Source organism: Geotrypetes seraphini, chromosome 7, assembly GCF_902459505.1.
Source record: "Geotrypetes seraphini chromosome 7, aGeoSer1.1, whole genome shotgun sequence".
NCBI classification, from domain to species: Eukaryota; Metazoa; Chordata; class Amphibia; order Gymnophiona; family Dermophiidae; genus Geotrypetes; species Geotrypetes seraphini.
In genome coordinates, this window is record NC_047090.1 from 31,805,495 (window position 1) to 31,828,821 (window position 23,327).

The 23,327-nt window shown below is 41.4% G+C and overlaps 1 protein-coding gene across 1 annotated transcript in view; it reads left to right on the plus strand.

Annotated features, from left to right (window-relative positions):
• The first annotated feature begins 17,239 nt into the window (after positions 1-17,239).
• CCER1 (coiled-coil glutamate rich protein 1) overlaps positions 17,240-23,327 on the plus strand; it is a 78,987-nt gene continuing 72,899 nt past the window's right edge. Inside the window, exon 1 of the mRNA XM_033951813.1 lies at positions 17,240-18,293. Within this exon, the coding sequence (XP_033807704.1) occupies positions 17,625-18,293 (669 nt within the window). The 5' untranslated portion in view covers positions 17,240-17,624. The remainder of the gene's footprint in view (positions 18,294-23,327) is intronic.

A 23,327-nucleotide genomic window follows, 5' to 3' on the forward strand; every position in this document is an offset into this window, starting at 1 on the left:
ATGATAACATCTAGTAGAACGCAATACGTCGTGTCCACGATGTTACGTCAGAAATTAAGAACAAACTGCATGAATCATAGAAAAATTATTAAATTAAAAAATTAGTCTAGTTGAAAAAAGGCTGCCAGTTCATAATAAGACTAAGACCCTTAGGATGAATACAGTGTAAGCGATCTATCTATCTTAATTCTAACTGAAGTAGTTTCTTACCCCTGTCTCCCCCTCGTACCGATGAAACAACTGTATCAATGACCATGCAGCGTAGCTGCTCAAAGGTATGACCGTAGGAAATGCAATGTGAGACCAACGGGGTCTCTTGCCTCTTCAAGTGAAGACAGGACTTTTGTTCGGTCATAACTATATGGAAAAGCCTTATCGTCTTGCCTACATAAATTTTCAAGCAAGGACACAGGATGAGATACACCACATGGTCAGACTTACAAGTTGTGCGATGACGTAAAAAATACGTTTTATTATTAAAGGGATTAACAAAAGAGGGACCCTGAATAGTGAGGGAGTATACCTGACATTTACCACAAATCGAGTGAGCCCCATTATATCCACACCCCTCAACAAACCCGTCAGGCTTAATGCTTAACAATTCTTTCAAATTGCGTGCTCTCGAGTAGGCTAAATGTAATTTAACATTTTCAAAACAAGGGTGACTTTGAAAAATCCTCCAATGACTTCTAATAATATCTGAAACTTCCTGGGACTCCATATTATATCGGAGAACACAGGTCAGATATTTGGGGTCTTGTACAGTATCAACCAAACTGGACTGCTGTGATCTAGGCTGTAAAAGCCATTCCTGATGGTTATGTTTGGCCCTACGGTTTGACTTCCTAAGGACACCCCGGGGTACCCACGATTTTTCAAGGCTTTGGCAAAATTATTTGCTGACATTTTAAAGTCAGCCGAATGTGTACAAATACGCCTAAACCTAAGAAACTGTGCAAGGGGGAGGCTATCCTTTAAAGCTGGAGAATGACAGCTATCATATTGTAATAGGCTAGTAGTATCAGTGGGCTTAACATACAGTTTGGACTCAAAATGGCCGTCGGAGATAGTAATCCAGGTGTCCAAGAAATTAATGCCCACCGAGGACTGATTCATAGTAAAGTGGATATTACTATCCCTCGTGTTCAGCCAATCAACAATCTGAAAAAGATCTTGGTTAGACTCTCGCCAAATTACAAATATGTCGTCAACATAACGCTTCCACCCCTTTACGTTTTGAGACTACCGATGATTCTGTAAAAATGTGTCCTCAAAGTCCTTCATATATAGGCATGCTACAGATGGAGCACAAGTAGCACCCATAGCGATCCCTTTTTTTTGGAGGTACAGATTAGCCCCGTCAGTAAAAAAGTTCTTAGTTAGAACCAACTGCAATAATGATAGAATAAATTCAATAGGACACTGATGAGGGCCCATCTGAGAGTTTAAAGCTTGGGCAACCACCTCTAAACATTTAGCTTGTAGGAGTGAGGTGTATAAAGAGACAATATCTAGTGTCACCATAATACAAGATTGATCTAAATTCTCTATTGTCTGAAGCCACACAAGAAACTGGCTGGTGTCTTTAATGTATGAAGCACTAGTTTCCACTAAAGGTTTAAGGTAAAAATCCACATAAATGGAAAGTGGTTCCAGAATTGAATTTCTTGAGGAGATTATAGGACGACCCGGAGGGTTGTTTAGTCTCTTATGGATTTTAGGTAACAAATAAATCCATGGAGTGGTGTAATGTTCTCTATTAAGAAACAGAAATTCATTCTTGGTCAAAAATCCTTCATCGAAACCAACCTGGGACATAGACAAGATCTGTGATTTGATCTGAGAAGTGGGATCATAGTCCAAAAGGCAATATGTGGTGGTGTCAGATAATTGCAAGGCAAGTTTGGATTTATAGCCACTATCGTTCCAAATAACAGTCGCACCGCCATTGTCGGCTCTACAGATGATAATAGAAGGATCCTGCTGCAAATCCAGAAGAGTTTGACGCTCATCTTTGGATAAATTGAAGGTCGTCACTTTCTTGTATCTAAGTTTCACAGCATCCTGTAGTACTAGTTGTTTAAATGCAGAAAGTGTAAAGAAGGGTGCTACATTTGAGAAACAAGTCAGATAATAAAAACTAGGATTAATTTACACAGATATCATATTAAAAACTGCAATGCCAACCAGGATATCACCTCTTTTTTATTTGGGTGGGGGGAAATGATTGGCCCCTGGATGTCACATACCCTAGGTCTGCCACTGCCAACAAGGACTGCGGCTTCCTATCACATTATAGGTCATGAATTTTTACAACTTTGTCTCCTTCTTGTCACCTGCCCAGGTTTTTCTGTCTCTCACCCACCCAGCCCCATTTTTTTTCTTTCACTTTACCCATCCCTCCGTCCTCCAGTGGACTATCATTGAAATGCTTTAACATTTCACTTACATATGCTGGCAGTAGTCAACATTTACTTATTTCTGATCTGTAGAAGAAGGGTTACTACTTATCACTTATATAGCGGTGAAAGGTGTACACAGTGCTGTACATTTTGACGTTTCTAGACGGTCCCTGTTCGGAAGAGCTTACAATCTAACTTGGACAGACAGACGTGACATATAGGGTTGGGGATGCAGAACCCAAGGTGAGAGGAGTTAGGAGTCGAAAGCACTCTCAAAGAGGTGGGCTTTTAACTGGGCCTTGAACACTGCCAGAGACGGAGCCCACCGTAGGGATTCGGGCAGCTTGTTCCAAATTTGAGATGCATATTTGCTTAGGTTTTAAATCTGTATATGTCTGTTGTAATCTCGATTCTGCAACTGTAACAGATACAAGAAAATGACACTCAATCTCACAGAAAAAGTAGCATTACACTCAGGGTATTTTCTTTAACAAGTATTTTCAAAGAGTAGTATAGACATCTTAATGACACATGAGAACATGATACATGAACCACCCATTATCCATAATGGCGCCTCCAGTGTATTGCTGTGTAATCATCTTGCAGAGATGCTTCCTACTGTAAACAAAGATATTCTAGAGCTTATAATCGAACCAGTCTGTTGCTAATTATTGTGGTGGTGAAAAATGCTATTGTTGTTCTGGTATAGCAAGCAAATAATTTAGATGAGCATGTCAAGCAAATGGAAAGAGCACAGAAGCGGTGGGTGGTCTGTTAAATGTAATATGAACTGTAGGTACAGTTGTTTCAAAGCGCAGCTCTAGAGGGCTATTTCGGATAGTGCGTCCAAGTCCAACTTTGGATGTTTCCCACAAGATGTCCAAATGTCGGTTTGGAGAAATGTCCATTTTCAAAACTGCTATATGTTCAATTAAAAAAAATTTTTTTTTTAATCACCTACTTTAGACGTCTTAGCCGTCAGGGCGTCCAACTTTAGCACGCCTAACGTTTTTGGCCATTTTCAACCACAAAAAAATCCAAGTTCAAAACGTCCAAATCCAGACCGTTTGGACGTGGGAGGGCCACACAGACATCCCAAGAGAGCATTGTGGAACCTTAGAGGGCACTGCTTTAAACTTCATATAAAGGATACCAGAAGTACATCTCATCATAATCCCCTTATAACAGTAGTCTCCAACTCAAACCTTTTGCAGGGCCACATTTTGGATTTGTAGGTACTTGGAGGGCCTCAGAAGAAATAGTTAACGTCTTATTAAAGAAATTACATTTCTGCATGAGGTCAAACTCTTTATAATTTATAAATCTTTCCTTTTGGCTAAGTCTTAATAATAATATTGTCATTTATAGCTAAAGAGACACATGAGCAAGAAACTGTTTTATTTTACTTTTGTGATTATGATAAACATACTGAGGGCCTCAAATTAGTACCTGGCGGGCCACGAGTTTGAGACCACTGCCTTATAATGTATGATGAGCCCTCCAACATTCCCCGAAAAACCCTACTATACCCACCTGTCTACCACTCTAGTAGCCCTTATCACAGAGGAGTTTCAAATTTAGCAGGGGGGGGGGGGCGCAAACTGAGAATTATTACAACTGCTCTCAGAACTGATCTTCATTGCCACTTTGGGGCCCTGATTTTATAAATGGCTCCTACCCTATGTCAATCAAATTTAGGCCTCTAAACAAAAAAAAAAGCCTCAACTCGAAACAGAGGGACGTTAGAACGAAAATGTCCTGAAGAAAAACCTGCCCTCGACTCTTCCTTCTACCATACTTATTTTATATATATTTCTTACTGTGTGAAAGAAAAGGAGCAATAATGATTCAGCAAAATAACCAATATTAAGGCATCCAAATTTGAAACAAAAAATATTTGTGAAACGTGGAACACACGCAAAATATCTGTGCCATTGAAAAAAATGAAAAAACAAAAACAGGCAGACTTGTTGGTAACACAGTTACCGGCAAGTCTAGACCAGGCATTTTTTTGCTGACAGCTAAAACCCCTGGGGCTTTTTTTTTTTTTTGTATAGCCAAACGATGTTAGTGCATCAATCGCTTGGCCACTTTGCATGGGGTTTTAGTTAATTTGCATGGCCAGATCGGAAAATGGGCGATCGAGGGGCAAAACAGGAGGTGAGTCATTCTGTGCATTGAGTTGGTAAAAGCGATCGTCACTAAAGCTATGATAACAGTTTTAGCGACGATCACTGACTTTAGTACGTCTAACCCTAAGAGCAATGCTTGAAAACAGTGAACAGTGTGCGAAAGCAAAGTTAATTAACAAATAAAGAGGGACTTATCTTAAAGGCGTAAGAACTGTTTGCTCATTTTTTTTTCACACAGTAAGAAGTATATGTAAAATAAAGAGATAAGGGCAGGATTTTCTTTAGAATCAAATGTAGGTGCCTACTGAAGCATAAATTCAGATAGGCACTGGTAGGCATCTACAACTTAGGACTCCGTTTACGAAGGTGCGCTAGCGTTTTTAGCGCACGCACAAAATTATCATGCGATATGGGGGTGCGCTAGCCGAAAACTACCACTTGCTTAAAAGGTAGTATTATATATTATGTTATTTTATGTTATTATTAATTGTAAGGAATCTGAAATTCTTGAATGATATATAGGTTACTTATGCAGATAATAGTGCAATGTATGTAATATCTAATGTTCTTTTATTTGTTCGGCACTGTTTTTAGTTTAAAAATCAATAAAGATATATTTTTAAAAAAACCAAATAAATAAAAGGAGGTGGTAGCAGCTAGCGCACCCGCTAAAACTGCTAGTGCACCTTTGTATAAGGAGCCCTTAGGCACCAATATATTAGGCCAGGGTTTTCCTGGCCTAAAATACTGGTGCTTAACTTAGGTGCCTACCAGCGCCTAATGCTTTCCACAGCCAAACTCCACCCCCTAATCATACCTATTTTTTGTATAAGTGCCATTAGGTGCCACCCCTATTTCTGCATGAAGCTTATATTAATAATTTTTTTAATTGGCATTTAAGGGTATTTTCAATTTTCATGCCAATTTAGCCAATGAAAAAATGTTAAATTCTGCACAGAAATCAGCTAGGGGCCGCTGATCTAAATGCCATTCATAGAATCAGGTTCTTTAAGCTCATAAAAAGTACTTTTGAAAATAGAAAATCCTTATATAATAATAAACTTGTATAGAAGGATCAATCCATAATCAGTCCAATATTATTTTGTTTTTAATCCCCATGATAAAATGTACTGCATCAGAATATATAGTTCAAGATGATTCTTTCAGGTATTGACCCCAGAGAACAGATGCTGGGTTTTACTATAAGGCGCTAGAGAGTTTTAGCGCTGGCCAGCGAGGTAAATGCTCCAACGCCGCCGTTTAATAAAAGGAGCCCAGAATTATTATCATTGGCAGAGATAATTCTGAAACATGCTACTATAGTTATTCAGCAATAAACAATATGCAAAAAATTAAAATACATTATTCACTACATTGAGCACATCGGGCCTGAAGGTCACAGAGTAGTCTCGTGTGGTCAATTGTATTTTTCTCTGAAAGCTTAACCCTGCTTTAATACATTAATCCTGTGGGATCTTAAAAGCACTAGATCACAGTTCTTCAACCGCCGGTCCGCGGACCGGTGCCGGTCCGCGGACCGGTGCCGGTCCGCAAACAAAATCTTGCCGGTCCGCGAAGGATTCGGTCCCCGCCGCAACGAAAGGCCGGCGTCAGCTGACTTGCAACTTCCTGTTGCAGTCGCTGTGCCGGGACTCCTGCCTTCCACCGTGTTTGCCTCCTGCCTTGTCTCCGCACCTCCAGACCAGCAGCGGCAGCTCTATATGCTTTTAACTTCGGCACAGAGCTGCCCCTAATCAATAGTTTAGCGCGGTTTCATGAGGCAGCCTCGGGGCCTTTGCTAGGCCGGCCCACATCGCATCATCGAAGCGGGCCGGCTATCAAAGGCCCCGAGGCTGCCTCATGAAACCGCGCTAAACTATTGATTAGGGGCAGCTCTGTGCCGAAGTTAGAAGTACACAGAGCTGCCGCTGTTGGTCTGGACTCTTGGGCCGCTGAAGGAGGGCAAAGAGCAGCTGTCCTGGAGGTTTCCCTTCCTCTCGCCTTTGCAGGTCCCTTTTTTTTCCTTCAAACGGCAACGGGCCCCAGCATCGACATCAATCAAGTAAGTTCCACTGTTCCTTGCAAGCGGTTCTGCTCGGCCAAAGCTTCCCCTCTGACATGAGCCACCCTCAGAGGAAAGAAAGTGACTCACAAAGGTGAGGGGAAGGGGGGCAGATGATGGAAGTTGGGAGGGGGGGAGACAGAGAGAGAGAGAAGGGGACAGATGATGGATGTGAGAAGAAGGGAGAGAGAGCAGAAGGCAAATGGATGTCAGTTGAGAGGGGAGAGCAGATGCTGAATGGAAGTGGGGAAAGAGCACATACTGGATGGAAGGAGGAGATAAATAAAGGGGGAAGAAATAGTAAGATAATGGAGGGGTGAGGGAAAGGGGTGACAAGCTGTGCGTAGACACAGTGAAAAGAGGGAAACGGGACTAAATAGTAAGAAAGAATTTAATTTAGATGGAGGCAGAAAATAGAGAAGGAAGACCAGAGAAGAAAAGGGAAGAGAGAGCAGAGAATGATATCAGATCTGAGTGGAGGAAATGAGAAGAGAGATATGCTAAAAAACACAGGGGGGAGGGAAGGATAGAGATGCCAGACCATGAGGGGAACAGAAGGAAGATGATGGATGCCAGACCAAATGGGGGGGGGGGGCAGGAGGAGAGATGGCAGGGAAAGACAGACAGTGAATGGAAGGGGCAGATGCTGGACTGAAGAGACAGAGAAGGTTATCATGCTGCTGTATCGGGCCATGGTACGCCCTCACCTGGAGTACTGCGTCCAGCACTGGTCACCGTACATGAAGAAGGACACGGCACTACTCGAAAGGGTTCTAAGAAGAGCGACTAAAATGGTTAAGGGGCTGGAGGAGTTGCCGTACAGCGAAAGATTAGAGAAACTGGGCCTCTTCTCCCTTGAGCAGAGGAGATTGAGAGGGGACATGATAGAAACATTCAAGGTACTGAAGGGAATAGACTTAGTAGCTAAGGACAGGTTGTTCATCCTCTGCAAGGCAGGGAGAATGAGAGGGCACTCTCTGAAGTTGAAAGGGGATAGATTCCGTACAAACGTAAGGAAGTTCTGTGGTAGAAAGCTGGAACGCTCTTCCAGAGGCTGTTATAGGGGAAAACACCCTCCAAGGATTCAAGACAAAGTTAGATAAGTTCCTGCTGAACAAGAACGTGCGCTGGTAGGGCTAGTCTCCGTTAGGGTGCTGGTCTTAGACCAGAGGGCTGCCGCGTGAGCGGACTGCTGGTCATGATGGACCTCTGGTCTGACCCAGCAGTGGCAATTCTTATGTTCTTATGTTCTTAGGGCAGACACTGGCTGGAAGAGAGTGAAAGGCAATGAAAGCAGAAACCAGAGACGACAAAAGGTAGAAAAAAATAATTTTATTTCTATCTTGTGATTCAAATATATCAGATTTGAAATATGTATCTTGCTAGACATAATTGGGGAGTGCAAAGCCCAGGCAGTGCTTCTTTAGCTTCCAGCTGGCTTAGGGCTCTCTCTGACCAGAAGTTCCACTCCCCTAACACCATTCCTGTCATGTGTGACTGTGGTATTCTGTTACTTGATATTTGTGTAGCATTCTGTAATAATTTGGCTTATTCAATTTTCTTGATAGTAGAGGGGATATATGTGAAGGGGAGGGGAGACAGGGGTTTTGTTGATCTTTGTATTATTTGTATTTATAAAATGACAATTGTATAGAATATTGTTTCTTTTTATACTTTAATAAAATATGTTCAATATAAAATTATAACTATTTGAGGCTTGTGCGGATGGGATCAGATGGTTTGTGGGACCGAGCTCGCGGGGACGGGGCGGCGATGGTTTTTTAAAAAAAATTTCAGTCTTAGTAGTTTGCCGGTCCACGAAATAATTATTTTATTTCCACCAGTCCATAGATGTAAAAAGGTTGAAGAACACTGCACTAGATATTCCTCACAGATTTATATCAATGCACCATAAACTTACACAAATATAGTAATTAACAAACTTTTAAACCTTCTCTGTCTTGTCCAAGTTGCTTTTGAGGTAACGTACCAGTGGTGAGTTGAAAAGTCGAAAAGGAATAGCTTTAAAGCAAATTCTCGGCATGGTGCATATTTTACAAGGTTCTACTGCCACCAAGTGTTAGTGAACGATTAAACATAGTATTAATAAAAGAATTATAAGTGTGATTTGAATCACCCTCCTGAATACTTTCTGGAATTGCACATAATTTTGTAAACAAAATGTATTTCCAAAGAGACCATTTACACTGGTGTATATTACACATACTTAAGGGCCAATGTTCATGAGATGCAAACAAGTCTCACATTACACAGATGGTAAAGTATGTACGGTATACACAGAGGCCAAGATTATATAATTTAGGTGCCTATAAAAGTGCACCTAGCTAATCTAGGCGCCTATCTTACCCCTCCTTTTAACATTGTAGCATAGTAGATGTCGGCAGATAAAGACCCAAATGGTCCATCCAGTCTGCCCAACCTGATTCAATTTTAATTTTTTAAAATTTTTATCTTCTTAGCTATTTCTGGGCAAGATCCAAAGCTCTACCCGGTACTGTGCTTGGGCTCCGACTGCTGAAGTCTCCGTCAAAGCTCACTCCAGCCCATCCACACCCTCCCAGCCATTGAAGCCCTCTCTAGCCCATCCTCTCCCAAACGGCCATATACAGACCATGCAAGTCTGCCCAACACTGGCCTTAGTTCAATATTTAATATTATTTTCTGATTCTAGATCCCACGCTTCTTTGAACTCCGTCACCATTTTCATCTCCACCACCTCTCTCAGGAGTGCATTCCAGGCATCCACTACCCTCTCCATAAAGTAGAATTTCCTAACATTTCTCAACCTCAAATTATGTCCTCTGGTTTTACCATTTTCCTTTCTCTGGAAAAGAATTTGTTCTACATTAATACCTAATAAGCATTTGAACGTCTGAATCATATATGCCCTGTCCCTCCTTTCTTTTAGGGGAGATATGAAGCCGTTAGAAGTTTTCTATTGCCAATCACAGCGGTAAAAGCTCCGACGCTCATAGGAATTCTGTGAGTGTTGGAGCTTTTATCACCACGGCTGGCGATAAAAACCCCTAATGCAGCTTGGTAAAAGGGGGGGTTTAATTATTTTAAAAGCTTAACTGGTGCTAATAATTGCAAATTAACTTATAATTGACATTAATAGCACTTAATTAAATGGTAGGTGCCTACCACTTTCAAGGTAGGCGCCTAGTCCTATCAGAAAGTAGGCATGGTTAGGGGGTGGATTGTGGACGTGTTTCACACGTAGGAACCTATTTTGGACTTAGGCACCAGTATTTAAGCAAAGAAAACCATGGCATAAATATGGTGTGCCTAAAGTTAGGGTGCCTATCGATGTCTACTAGTCGTGATTCTATAAAGTGCACCTAATTTTTTATAGAATTGCTCCTGAGCACCACACTACTCAGTGCCTGCATTTTAGGCACCGTTTATAGAATCTGGCCAGCCATTATAACAAAAAGGCAATTACGCATCTGTAATTTGTGTGCCTTTTATAGAATTGCCTTAACTTTGGGCACCAGATTTATGTCCAGGATGGATAAAAAATTTATGATTTTTTTTTTTAATCATATTTATATTTTATTGATTTAAATTGGATGTTTTTTTAAATAAAATGCTTTTCTGAGGAAAATTCTATCTTAAGATAGTTTTCTATTTAAGATGCATTATAGTCCAAAAGTTATTCATCATGAAATAAGGATTCATTTTTTATTATATCACATTATTTATTTATTTATTCAATTTTCTACACCATTCTCCCAGGAGAGCTCAGAACGGTTTACATGAATTTATTCAGGTACTCAAGCATTTTTCCCTGTCTGTCCCGGTGGAGGCTGTATATTCATGCAATGTTTTAAATTGTTGATAAATGAATTCCATTAACTCATTCATGTCTGCAGAGATAAAATACTTCTTAACACAAATGTTATAAAATATACAAAGCTGAGAAAAAGACCTTGGTAGAATACTCCACAAGTCTTGGGATCTTTGTGTATAGTCTGAGGTTTATCATATTCTCTCCTAGGAGGAGAAACTCTATAATGGCAGCAAGCTGTAAAAGAGACCCAGTTTGGGAATATTTTAATGGAGTTCCTCTACTTATGGATAAGGCAGGCATGTGTGCAAAATGCAAACACTGCAACAAAGAAACACAAGGACTGGTGGCGCAAATGAAACATCATGAAAAGTGCTTTGATGAAGATGACAAAAGGATTTCTATGAGCATCAGAGCAGCGTCGGAGCATTAAGCGATCCAGACCATGGACTGCAGCTTAGTATAAAGAGGGGGGGGGGGTTGTTATGAGGCAGCCCAGAGCAGGACTGGAAATAGCATTGGATGCTTCATTGGGAGGTGTGATGGTGGCAGCTGGGGATTCTAAGGGGGGCAGAAGCATTAGCAATGAATTCATTTGGAATTACAAATTTGCCTTTACCACAGTTCCTTTCGCAATGCCCTGCTGTTATTACGCTTGCTGTTATCTGGGAGACTTTGTTGGATAAGGAAAAGCCTTGGTTCCACCAATGAGCAGTCTGATTCAAGAAATTAAATGAGTGGAAGCCAGGATGATAGTCTGCTTTAGATCTGGCTCAACTACAGAAGTACCAACAGTTTAGAAAGTTGAAAAAGATACAGAAAAAATAAAGTACAAGGCACTTTAATTGAAGATAGTACTAACTTGAGGTTGAAAGTGGAAAAAATGGAAAATAAATCTTGTTCTGCTGAGATTTTGAATTTTCCAAAGATACCTCATGTCTCACTGTATGAAATGTTTAAGATATATGCAGTAAAAGTGACACAGATATAGTGAAAATCCAATTATGTCAATAAATCACACATTCACATGGACCGTGCAACAAGGTACAAATTGCATATGCACAGGCCAGAAATACATTGTATCAAGGATGGAAAAAGCCTCAGATACAAGTCCCTCCCACCATCCACGATCGGAACTGATACACCCTGAGGCAGCAGTAATGTGAAACACTGGCCAACGTTGGTATACTGGTCGGTTTTACAAGATAAGTTGAAATTTTTTTTCATCTATTTTGTTGAACTTCTGTTTTTGCACCACACAGAGCCTGAGTTAGTTATACAAAGCCAAGGATGGTTTTTTAAGCCTATGAGGTTTTAGCCTGAACACCTTACATCCATTCATGGATGGTGGGAGGAACTTGTATCTGAGGCTTTTCCCGTCCTTGATACATTGTGTATCTGGCCTGTGCATATGGAATTTGTACCTCGTTGCACGGTCCATGTGAATGTGTGATTTATTGATTAAGATATATGCAGTGGCAGTTCTACAAATTGCATCAGATTTTGTGCCACCTATAGTATCCATGTATTATTTACCTCTGAGGAAATGAAGCAAAAAAAATGAGGGTGAACCACATTACATTACATTAGTGATTTCTATTCCGCTTGTGCCTTGCGGTTCTAAGCGGATTACAAGTTAGAAGACTGGACATTCCAGTAGCATTGCAGTACATATAAACAAGAATGCGTTAAGTTACAATTGTTGTTCTGGACTTTTCCAGGATAAATTGGTAGTAGATAGTAGATGGTGATAGGTTGTTTAGACGAATAGAGATAATATTGTCCGGATTCTGTTGTTTAGACGAGTAGAGATAATAATGTCCGGATTCGGGTGTTACTGGTGGTGGTGTTTGGGTAGTCATGAGAGCATTTTCTAATACTTTTGTGAGGTTATGATGATGGGAAGTGTTTTTTGAAGAGATGAGTTTCCACCTGTGGAAATGGATATACTCTTGGATAGTCCAATTCAAAACTTGTGTACTTTTATCTGATAAGGAATGGTTTCTTAAGATATTTTGTAAACTTCAAAACAAACCCTTTTTTGACTTTGAGAATCAATGTCTATTTCCAGATATTTCATGAGATACTCAAAGATATTTTATTTTCATTGTGCTTGACCTCTCACTAATATCCTAAGGGCTCCTTTTACTAAGGTGCGCTAGCGTTTTTAACACATGCTAAACGAGAAATACTAACGCAAGCTCTATGGAGGCGTTAGCGTTTAGCGCAGGCAGCATTGTGGTGGAAAACTGGAACGCTCTTCCAGAGGCTATTATAGGGGAAAACACCTTCCAGGGATTCAAGATAAAGTTAGACAAGTTCCTGCTGAACCACAACGTTCGCAGGTAAAGCTAGTCTCAGTTAGGGCACTGGTCTTTGACCTAAGGGCCGCCTTGTGAATGGACTGCTGAGCATGATGGACCACTGGTTTGACCTAGCAGCGGCAATTCTTATGTTCTTAATAGCCTTACTGGGTCAGACCAATGGTCCATCAAACCCGGTAGCCCGTTCTTAGTGGAAACTGTAGAGAATAGTTAAGCTCTGGAACGCATTGTCAGAGGATGTGGTAAGAGCAGATAGTGTAGCTGGTTTTAAGAAAGGTTTGGACAATTTCCTGGAGGAAAAGTCCATAGTCTATTATTGAGAAAGACATGGCAGAAGCTACTGCATGCCCTGGATCAGTAGCATGGAATGTTGTTACTCCTTGAGTTTTGGCTAGGTACTAGGGACCTGGATAGGCCACTGTGAGAATGGGCTACTGGGCTTTATGGACCATTGGTCTGACCCTGTAAGGCTATTCTTATGTTCTTAGAATCCACACTTTTACTGTTACATCCTAGATATAGGGAAAGCCAGGAATGTTTAGCTTATTTATTTGTTCATTTTTATAGCCCGTTCTCCCCAGGAGCCCAGAATAGATTACAAGAATACATACACAAAGTTATAGAGATACATACAATATCAAAAACCCGAAGTAGAAAGAAAGCAGAATGTAAAAAATAAAATGAAGTTTTTAAAGATCATCAGCCCGATCAATGAAAGCAGAAGACAGCAGGCCGAGCAGGCCACAGAAGATCCATTGATGTCCCCGCTGCAGCCGATAGAAAAATGATGCGAGCTCCACAGCCAAACACCCTCGCCAGTTAGTGGAACAGGAAGGAAAGATTATCTCCAATGTAGGCCATCAGGGCTCCCCGCCATCGATGTAGAGTACCAGGCAGGACTAGGGATATTTAGACAACCCACACAGCTCTCCCTGACAATGGCAGAGCCTCCCATTTGCTAGAGGTATTGTCCCTAGCTTCTCTCACAAGTTGTATCATCAAACAACTTCAAGTTAGGAGGCTAGCAAATCTTAAGTATAGAAACGGATTGTGGAAACAATTCTCTCACTATACTTTTTCTACAGCATATGATGGCTAAACATGGAGCAAGTTCCTTCATAGAAGAAAGACTAGCCACATTTCCCCAATGCACTCTGGGTGTTTGGTTTAAAGGCACACACTCTCACCGTTTACATGTCTAAGATAAGCCTTCTGATCTGCAGTCATGCACACTGAGTCAGGGGCTCCACTTACTATGTTCACAACAGTGTACATTATTTACATTATAAAACAGCTCTCTGTTCACAAGAATATGGACACAAGAAAACAGGAGATGGTTACTTCCCAAAACTTGGAAAGTAGAAAACAAACAGTGAAGGAAAACTGGTGCTCGATATCTTTTATTAATTTGTCGTGACTCAACACGATCGTGTTTCCACCTAACCGAGCCTGCCTCAGGAGTCAATTGATAGAGTGATGTCATATATAATGTATTCCTAAGAAATGTACAGATATCTCTCTTTTACAGCATCGCAAATTGCTCAATAAGACGGTGCAGCGCTTCTGAAAAAGCTTGGCCCCGTATCTGAAAAACGCACTGTCCTCCACAGGAGGACATTAGATATCACATCACTCTAACAATTGACTGCTGAGGTAGGCTCAGTTGGGTGGAAACATGATTGTGTTGAGGCACGACATAGTAATAAAAAATATTGAGCACCAGAGTCTTCCTTCGCTGTTTGTTTTCCACAAGAATATGGGGACACAACATTCCTTGTTGGCAAATCTGCTGTAGTTATTGAATCATACAGCTTTCTTAATGGTTGCTATGTAAAGTGACACCTACTACTGGTTGCTACCAACTACTGGTGAAGAAGCATAGCAATACCTATTGCCCTGAAGTAAACAGCCAGATGGATAAAGGGGAACCCATAGACATCATTTACCTTGACTTCCAAAAAGCCTTTGACAAAGTACCTCACGAACGACTACTCAAGAAGCTGTGGAACCACAGGGTGCAAGGAGATGTCCACCGATGGATCAAACACTGGCTGGCAGACAGGAAACAGAGGGTTGGAGTAAAGGGCCATTACTCAGACTGGCAATGGGTCACGAGCGGAGTCCCGCAGGGATCGGTGCTGGGACCGCTCCTGTTCAATATATTTATTAACGACCTGGAGATGGGGACGAAATGTGAGGTTGTTAAATTTGCTGATGACACCAAATTCTGCGGCAGGGTTAGAACCATGGAAGACTGCGAAGACCTACAAAGGGACCTAACAAAACTGGAAGAGTGGGCAAAAAAGTGGCAGATGAGTTTTAATATAGAGAAATGTAAGGTCATGCATTTAGGGAAAAAGAACCCAATGTTCAGCTACAAAATGGGGGGAATCACTGCTAGGGGTGAGCAATCTTGAAAGAGACCTGGGGGTGATGGTGGACACCACATTGAAACCATCGGCACAGTGTGCGACAGCCTCAAAGAAAGCAAACAGGATGTTAGGTATCATTAAAAAGGGCATCACAACCAGGACGAAGGAAGTCATCATGCCGCTGTATCGTGCAATGGTGCGACCGCACCTGGAGTACTGTGTCCAGTACTGGTCGCCGTACCTCAAGAAGGACATGGCGGTTCTTGAGGGGGTCCAGAGGAGAGCGACTAAACTGATAAAAGGTATGGAAAACTTTTCATATGCTGACAGGTTGAAAATGCTGGGGCTGTTCGCCCTGGAGAAGAGGAGACTTAGAGGAGACATGATAGAAACCTTCAAAATCCTGAAGGGCATAGAGAAGGTAGACAGGGACAGATTCTTCAGAATGTGGGGAACCACAAATACTAGGGGTCACTCGGCGAAATTGAAAGGGGACAGGTTTAGAACAAATGCTAGGAAGTTCTTTTTTACCCAGAGGGTGGTGGACACATGGAACACGCTTCCGGAGGTTGTGATAAGCCAGAGCAGAGTACAGGGGTTCAAGGAAGGTTTAGATAGATTCCTAAAAGATAAGGGGATTGAGGGGTACAGATAAAAGCAGAGGTAGGTTATAGAGATGGTAAAGAAACCACTTCAGAGGTCATAGACCTGATGGGCCACAGCGAGAGCGGACCGCTGGGCGCGATGGACCTCTGGTCTGACCCAGCGGAGGCAACTCTTATGTTCTTATGTTCTGGCTAAACGTAAAATGCTTGCTTTGAAATCTGTTGATAAGGGATAATTAATGGTTTGATATGTTGTCATACTTGGATTCAATTTATTCTCTTCAAACTGATAGAATGTTTGGGTATTGTTCCATCCAAAACAAATTCACACACATACACAAAGCATGAAACTAGCATAGCCAAGGGGGAGGGGTCTATCACTTGTCCCAATTTGGGTAGTCTCCTTTAAAATCGCAGCTCCACCAATAGAAGTGGTCCTCCAAAGACTGCCTGGCAGTTGGTGGCATTCTCTGCTTCTAGCCCACTCTTCATACCCCCCCCCCAAGTGTGGCTCCCAGATTACTGAGCTGGTAGGGATCCCCATGCTCCATCAGTGGAAGAGGTGTTCCAGCGATAGCCTGGCAGTTGGCACTTTCCACGGGCCGCTGTTATGTGAAAATTGAGCATGTGTGGGATGAGGGTGGCACAGTATTGGCCCACAGAAAGTGACAACTGCTACGCTGCTGCTGGAAGACCTCTTCTGCTGGCGGAGCTTTGGAAGCCCCACCAGTTCAGATATCTGGGGCTGTGTTGGAGGAGGCTTGAAAAGCATGATAAAGGCGGAATTGGGGACAGGGAAAATGTGCCCCTCCTCCACTTTGGCTTCAAGTCCCCCACAAAATTTAAGGTCTGGCTATGCAAATTGGTGCAAAAAATGGGAAAGAATTCCCTTCATGCTCCACATGCTTTCTCACGTTGTAAAACTTGTTTAGGATTGTAATTTTATTTGTATTTATTTTTCTCAAATATTAAAAAAAATAGCTGCCCCCTAACTGCACAATAAGATATATGTATATGCCAGCAAAAATGTGTTCCCTCTCTACATAAAACAAAGGAGAACTGATGTTTTATCAGGATGCACCCAGTCCATAGCAGTGACAATTGCTCAAGCATGGGGCTTTCCACTCATCAAAGCATTTTTCATGTAGGTCCTTCTTAAATTTAACCCAGTCCATAGGAGAAACCTTGAAAAAAGTTATACCGGCCTACCCCAAAATACAATGGTACTTTTAAAGGTCATTATGATGACTATAAGTAAGGTAAACTGTGCAACACTGCCATTTGCTACACTTACTAGAGGCCACTGTTCAATCTGCGACAGCAACAGCCAGTAAGGCCTCAAAAAAATGGCCCCGCCCCAACCACGAGCCTCTACGCAACCCCCTGAAACCAGCGTGTCCTCAAGAGCGCCGAGAAGCGCAGGTGCTCTTTGATTGGCGGTCGCCGTGGCAACCGTAGGTGCGTACCCGCGGGAACCAAACGGTATTTAAAGACGCTGGAAGACAGGTTGTCTTCTCAGTTGTGCTTGAGATTGCGCAGGAGGAGTTGGTGCGCTAAGAGATCAAAAGCGGACGGCTGCTGCTCCAACGTTTTTTTTAATACTGCCCTGCTATTAGCAAAACTGTCCCAACGACAGAAAAAAAAAAACCCCAAAACACTGTATGAACGTTTTAACCCCCAGACATAGGTAACACCTTAATTTTTTTGGGGTCTGAAAAGCACGTTTTTTTTGGAGGGGGGGGCTAATCGCACGTTAATGTAAACAGGCAGCTTTCAACCTTTTAGACTTTCTTCCCTCTTCCGCGCGAGAGAGATTTCCCAAGAGGAGGCAGAACAAAATTAAAGAAGAGACCTCTGAAGATCGTAAAGAATCGGCACCAGCTTAAAGGTCCAAGCCGGCGCGAGCTGCTGCCAGGATGAACGATGTCGAGCAAATAAAGCGGAACAACTCTCGCCCAGACGCCGGCGACTTCAGGTGCCCGAAGATAAGCACGGGAGGCCACGCCATCGGAAAGAGCAGCAAGGAGCAAGCGGGAAGCGACCACTTTCTGGCCGCCTGCGGCCACTGCTACCGAGAAAGAACAGCCGGGCAGCGGGCGGGAAACGTCCGCCGGCGGCGGCGGCGGCGCAGGAGGAGACGGAAGGGGCTGCGCAGGCGCAGAGCGTCGGAGAGGCGGCGGCGGTGGTGGCGCCGCCGTCAGCGTGGCGGCCAGCGCGCCGACGTGGATCTGGCCGGCCTGCTGCGGCCCGTGAACCTGTACGGCCGGCGGGCGCCCGGCATGCGCGCGCCGCGCAACACCACCCAGTTCCTCATGCGCCAAGTGTACCAGGACATGGAGCGGCGCGAGAAGGAGGAGGAGGGCGGGGCGCGCGCCCCGCCCTCCGCGGCCGTCGACTTGCAAGATGGCGTCCTGCGCGTGCGGTACCTGGGGGTGGCCGAAGGCTGGGTGGTCGCCAGCGGCCTGTTTCACATCGTTCAGACCTCCGAGGGGGAGAGGTTCCTCTTGCCCTGCTGCTGGGTGGCGATGCTGGAGCCCCACCCGGGTGCAGACGCCACGGCAGCCACAGAAACGAAACAGGAGCAGGTCAGTGAGCTCAGCGCCCTGCAGAAAACCGAGAAAGTAGATGAACTGTATTAAAAAAACAAACAAAAACAAACCAAACAAAACTAACTAATAATAATAATAATTAAAACACAAAGTGAAAGCTTGTCTTTAATTTTTTAGTGGATTATAAGAGAGCCACTTTTTATCTTAAAACCTGAGTCTCCATATGTGACTTTTTCCTTTGGGTGGCGTCGGCCTATTACGGACTGACTTTGGGAAAAGCAAAGAAATAAAATAGAAATCTTTAACTCTGAGGTTAAATTATGCTTTTGACTGATAGGGTGAGAGAGATTAAAGACCTCATTCTATTAGAGTAAAGCCGACTATCTCTTTCGAAGAAACGTGAAAAAAAAAAATTCATGAGCCTTTTTTGGCACCACTGGGTTTTCTTAAAGTTACTACACCAAAGACATTTGGCCTCTTGATTTGTTAGGCATCTTTCTGTAGAAAATACATTTAGTAGAGGGAATTCTCCTCCAGCTCCCTTTAAATCCCTTTTTGATGACAAAAACTAGTAGTATGGACATCTGAAATGTAAAACAAAAGTACCACAGTTACAAAATTATTTGGAGTACTTTTAGAATAAACTAAGTCCTTTTTTAAACACCTAACAAAGTAAAAAGACTATGGGCTCCTTTTACTAAGCTGCGGTAGCGGTTATAGCGTGTGCTACATGCTAACGCCTCCATAGAGCTTGCATTAGTATTTTTTGTGTAGTGAGGGCTAATCACGCTAGCGCAGTTTAGTAAAAGGAGCCCTATGTCTGTTTTGCATGTAATACCTAGGATACTCTTTTAACACAAAAAACAGGGGAGTGTTGACTTGAAAATTGATAGGAAAGAGCTGCAGAAGTTGATTAAATGTATAGGGTTATTTATTTAAAATTCTTATATAGCCACCACCTACTCTCAAAGAAGCTATATAACTTCTGGTGCCACTGCTTTCATGGTCTTTTGGCATTGTGCCTCTTTTTTTTGTCGCAATCGGGACATATCGACTGGCAAAAGTAAACACTAAAGCGTTTTAAACCACTGGGGTGGGGTGTGTGTGTGTGAGGGAATGTGTGTTTGGATATGTATTAAAGTTTAACCATGAAAAACTACAACCAAACCGAATTCAGCCAAGCAGATGAAGCAGAAGCTTGCTGGTGGACTGTTATTAATAGGTCAACAAACACTACTTCTAAATACGTGCACTTATAATGGAACTACACTACCATTATTTGTTATTTTCTATGGGGAAATTGGAGTTTTTTAAATAACTTTCATTTTCTACTGCTCAAATAAAGCTTTTTCTCAGCTGGGGATGCTGCAGTACTGTGCCATAAGGAGCTATGACCCAATCATCTTGACACATTTAAAATAGTAATCTTGTGATGAAGATTTTGAACATCATATGTGTAATGGTATTAACTTACTGAACTACATGTCCAGGTTTAATTTAGCAAAGTAGTGCTATAACTTAAAAATAAAAGCGCACATAATATTGACAGATTTTATTACCTTGCTTTGTTAGTACAATCTAGTTTAGTGTCTCTCAAACTTTTTTAGCTCCAGCACACCAAATGGAGCAAATGTTTTTCGTGGCACATTATAATTGAAATGATAAAACTGCAAAATCAACAAAAAAATCAAATTTGAGAGTTATTTATTTAAAGTTATTTAAGCTATGTATGGGTTCATTGTAACAACAGTGAAATTAAAGTAGATAGAATTGCTAATCAATGTGATGGACATGTTTGTTTTTGAGTGCAAATTAACTCAAAACACAACTCAATAGTCGATAAATGTGCATTTCATCATCCACCACCTGCCATCAATTTTTTTTTCGATTTAATTTGTCAGAGCTGAAAATCCAAATTTGCAAAGATAAGATCCTAGCAGTAACAAAGCCTTGATTGCTTTATTGCTCAAGTTAGGATAACTACTGCATAAAAAATAAAACAAATTACTTGCCATTAGTTTTCAAGGACCAATCACATCAAAGAATGATGCTTTTCTGAGCAGTTGTATCCTTATGCATTCAGATGCTCATAATATTTGCGTATGTGTCATCTATTCTAGTGTATACTTATGAAGGAAAAATTTAAAAGTAAAGTAAAATTCTGGAATCTCCCATGACACACTTAGAATCTCACATCACTGTGCCATGGCACAGTTTGAGAGACACTGATCTAGTGTATTGTGTACACTAACAATGGTGCAATAACCTAAACACAGAGGAATGAAAAAGGCTCCATTTCACATCACTATGGAAGTTACACTTGCTTTTAGCCCCACAAAAGGAAGAAAATAATTTTTGGAACCCACTGTCCCTCTATGTCTTAACATGGTTCTCAAAAGTGAGAAAAATGCTGCCAGATTACCCTCATCAGACTTAAAACATGGGACTTTAGAAAGGGTTCCGAATGAGATAATTTAGCATGGAGAAAAAAATGCTAGTGTGGGATGGTGAACAAGTATCTAGTCCTAGGAATGTGGAAGAATAATTTTTTTCCCCTAAATCAGTCACTGACAGAGAAAGACAGATAAATTGAGTAGAACATAAGAATAGCAATTCTGGGTCAGATCAGTAGTTCATCTAGCCCAGTATCCTTTTTCCACAGTGGCCAATCCAGGTCGCAAATACCTCACAGAAACTCAGTAGCAGCAATATTCCATGGTACCAATTCCAGAGCAAGCTGTGGCTTCCCGCATGTCTTTCTTAATAGCAGACTATGGACTTTTCTTCCAGGAAATTGTCCAAACCTTTTTTTAAATCCAACTTTGTTAACTCTGTTATCACATCCTCTGGCAACAAGTTCTAGAGCTTAACTATTTTTTTGAAAGAAAACATATTTCCTTGTATTGCTTTGAAAAGTATTTCCCTATAACTTCATTGTGTGTCTCCTAGTCTTTGTAATTTTTGCTGGAGTAAAAAATTGATCCACTTGTACATGTTCTACACACCACTCAGGGTTATGAAGACTTTAATTATAACCCCCTTCCCTGACTGTCTCTTTTCCAAGCTGAAGAGCCCTCTTTAGTCTTTCCTCATATAAGAGGTGTTCATCCCCTTTATCATCTTGGTCGCTCTTTGAACCTTTTCTAATTCCACTATATTGTGGCCATCTATTCTGCTGTCCTTGGAGAATAACTGCTACACTTAAGTAACTTGGTATGATATCCAGTTGTACATTTTATTTATTTAAAAAATTATATACCGCATACAACTATGCGGTTTCCATATCACATACATAAAATATTGTTTCCCTGTGATTACCACATATAGCATAGACATGCCTAAACAACATCATTAATTGTCCCTGTTATAAACAGGGATAGAGCACAAATTCAATCAATTCAGAAATACAATCAAACTTTAAATCATACATTGCTGTAAAAAAGTTCTAAAAGGCAGTTATCAACTGAAATATACTTTAGCATAAGAAGTCATCAATTGGCAAATAATTGAGTTTTCAGCATTTTCTTAAAATTCCTCCTCCCCACACAAAACCGCAGGATACCAGGCAAGGCATTCCATAGTTCTACGCTAGCCACAGATATCATTGATGCTCCAATCCTAGCATGCGTAGTCGACATTCTACCTTCCAAACTTAATTTCATCCCATTTAAGAGTGGTGTTGCTATAATCCTGATTAAGTAAAATTGCCAAATCTCAGGGTGGGGACTAACCCTGAAAAATAATTTAGTGAGGGGAGAGGGTATAAAGCTGAAGGTTGGCCTAAGATGTATGCCAAATACACTTGCACTCACCTTGAGTTATCACTACCTCAAAATGAATTGCAACAATTGCAAAGCGCTAATAAGGAAGGCAAAGAGAAACCTTGAAAAGAAGATTGCGTTGGAGGCAAAAACACATAGTAATAACTTTAGAAGCTGACAAAAGATGACTGAGGGGTACAAGGGGTATTCGGTGATGACAAAGTCATAGTGGAGAGTTTAAATGAAATGTTTGCTTTGGTCTTCACTGTAGAAAATGTGGGAGAGATGCCAGTGCCTGAAATGATATTCATTGCTGATGAGTCAGAGAAACTGAAACAAATCTGCAAATCTACAAGATCTAATGGGGCAGTTTCACAAACTGAAGAGTAGCAAATTGCCTGAACTGGACTGTATACATCCTAGAGCACTGATAGAATTGAAAAATGAACTTGCAGAGTTATTAGAATAGTAATTTATAATTTATCTTTAAAATCCATCATGATACTAGAAGATTGGAGAATGGCCAATGTAATGCCAAGTTTTAGAAAGCGTTCCAGAGGTGTTCCAAGAAATTGTAGACTGATGAACCTGATGTTGATGCTGGGCAAAGTGGTGTAGAGTATTATAAAGAACAAAATTACAGAGCTTATACATAAGCATGAATTAATGAGACAAAGCCAATATAGATTTAGCAAAGGAAAATCTTGCCTCGCTAATCTACTACATTTCTTTGAAGGTGTGAATAAAACGTGGATAAAGGCGTGCCAGTTGATGTTGTATATTTAGATTTTCAAAAGACATTTGACAAAGAACATCTTGAAAGACTTCTGAGGAAATTAGAAAGTCATTAGATAGGAGGTAATGTATTATTGATTATGAACTGGTTAAAAGATACAAAACAGTAAGGTTAAATAGTCAGTATTCTCATTGGTGAAGGGTAACCAGTGGGGTCCTCAAGAGTCTGTGCTTGGACAGCTGCTTTTTAATATATTTATCAATGATGTAGAGATGGCAGTAACTAGTGAGGTAATTAAATTTGCTGATGAAAGTTGTTAAATCACAAGAGGATTGCAAAAAAATTTCAAGCGGAACTTGCAAGACTACAAGCCTGAGTGTCAAAATGGCAGAAGACGTTTAATGTGAGCAGGTGCAGAATGATGCATTTGGGAAAGAGGAACCCAAACTATAGCTACATAATTCAGGTTTCTACATTAGGAGTTACCGCCCAGGAAAAGGATTGATATGTTGAAGCCCTTAGCTCAGCGTACAGCAGTGATTAAGAAAGGAAATAGAATATTAGGAAAGAAAT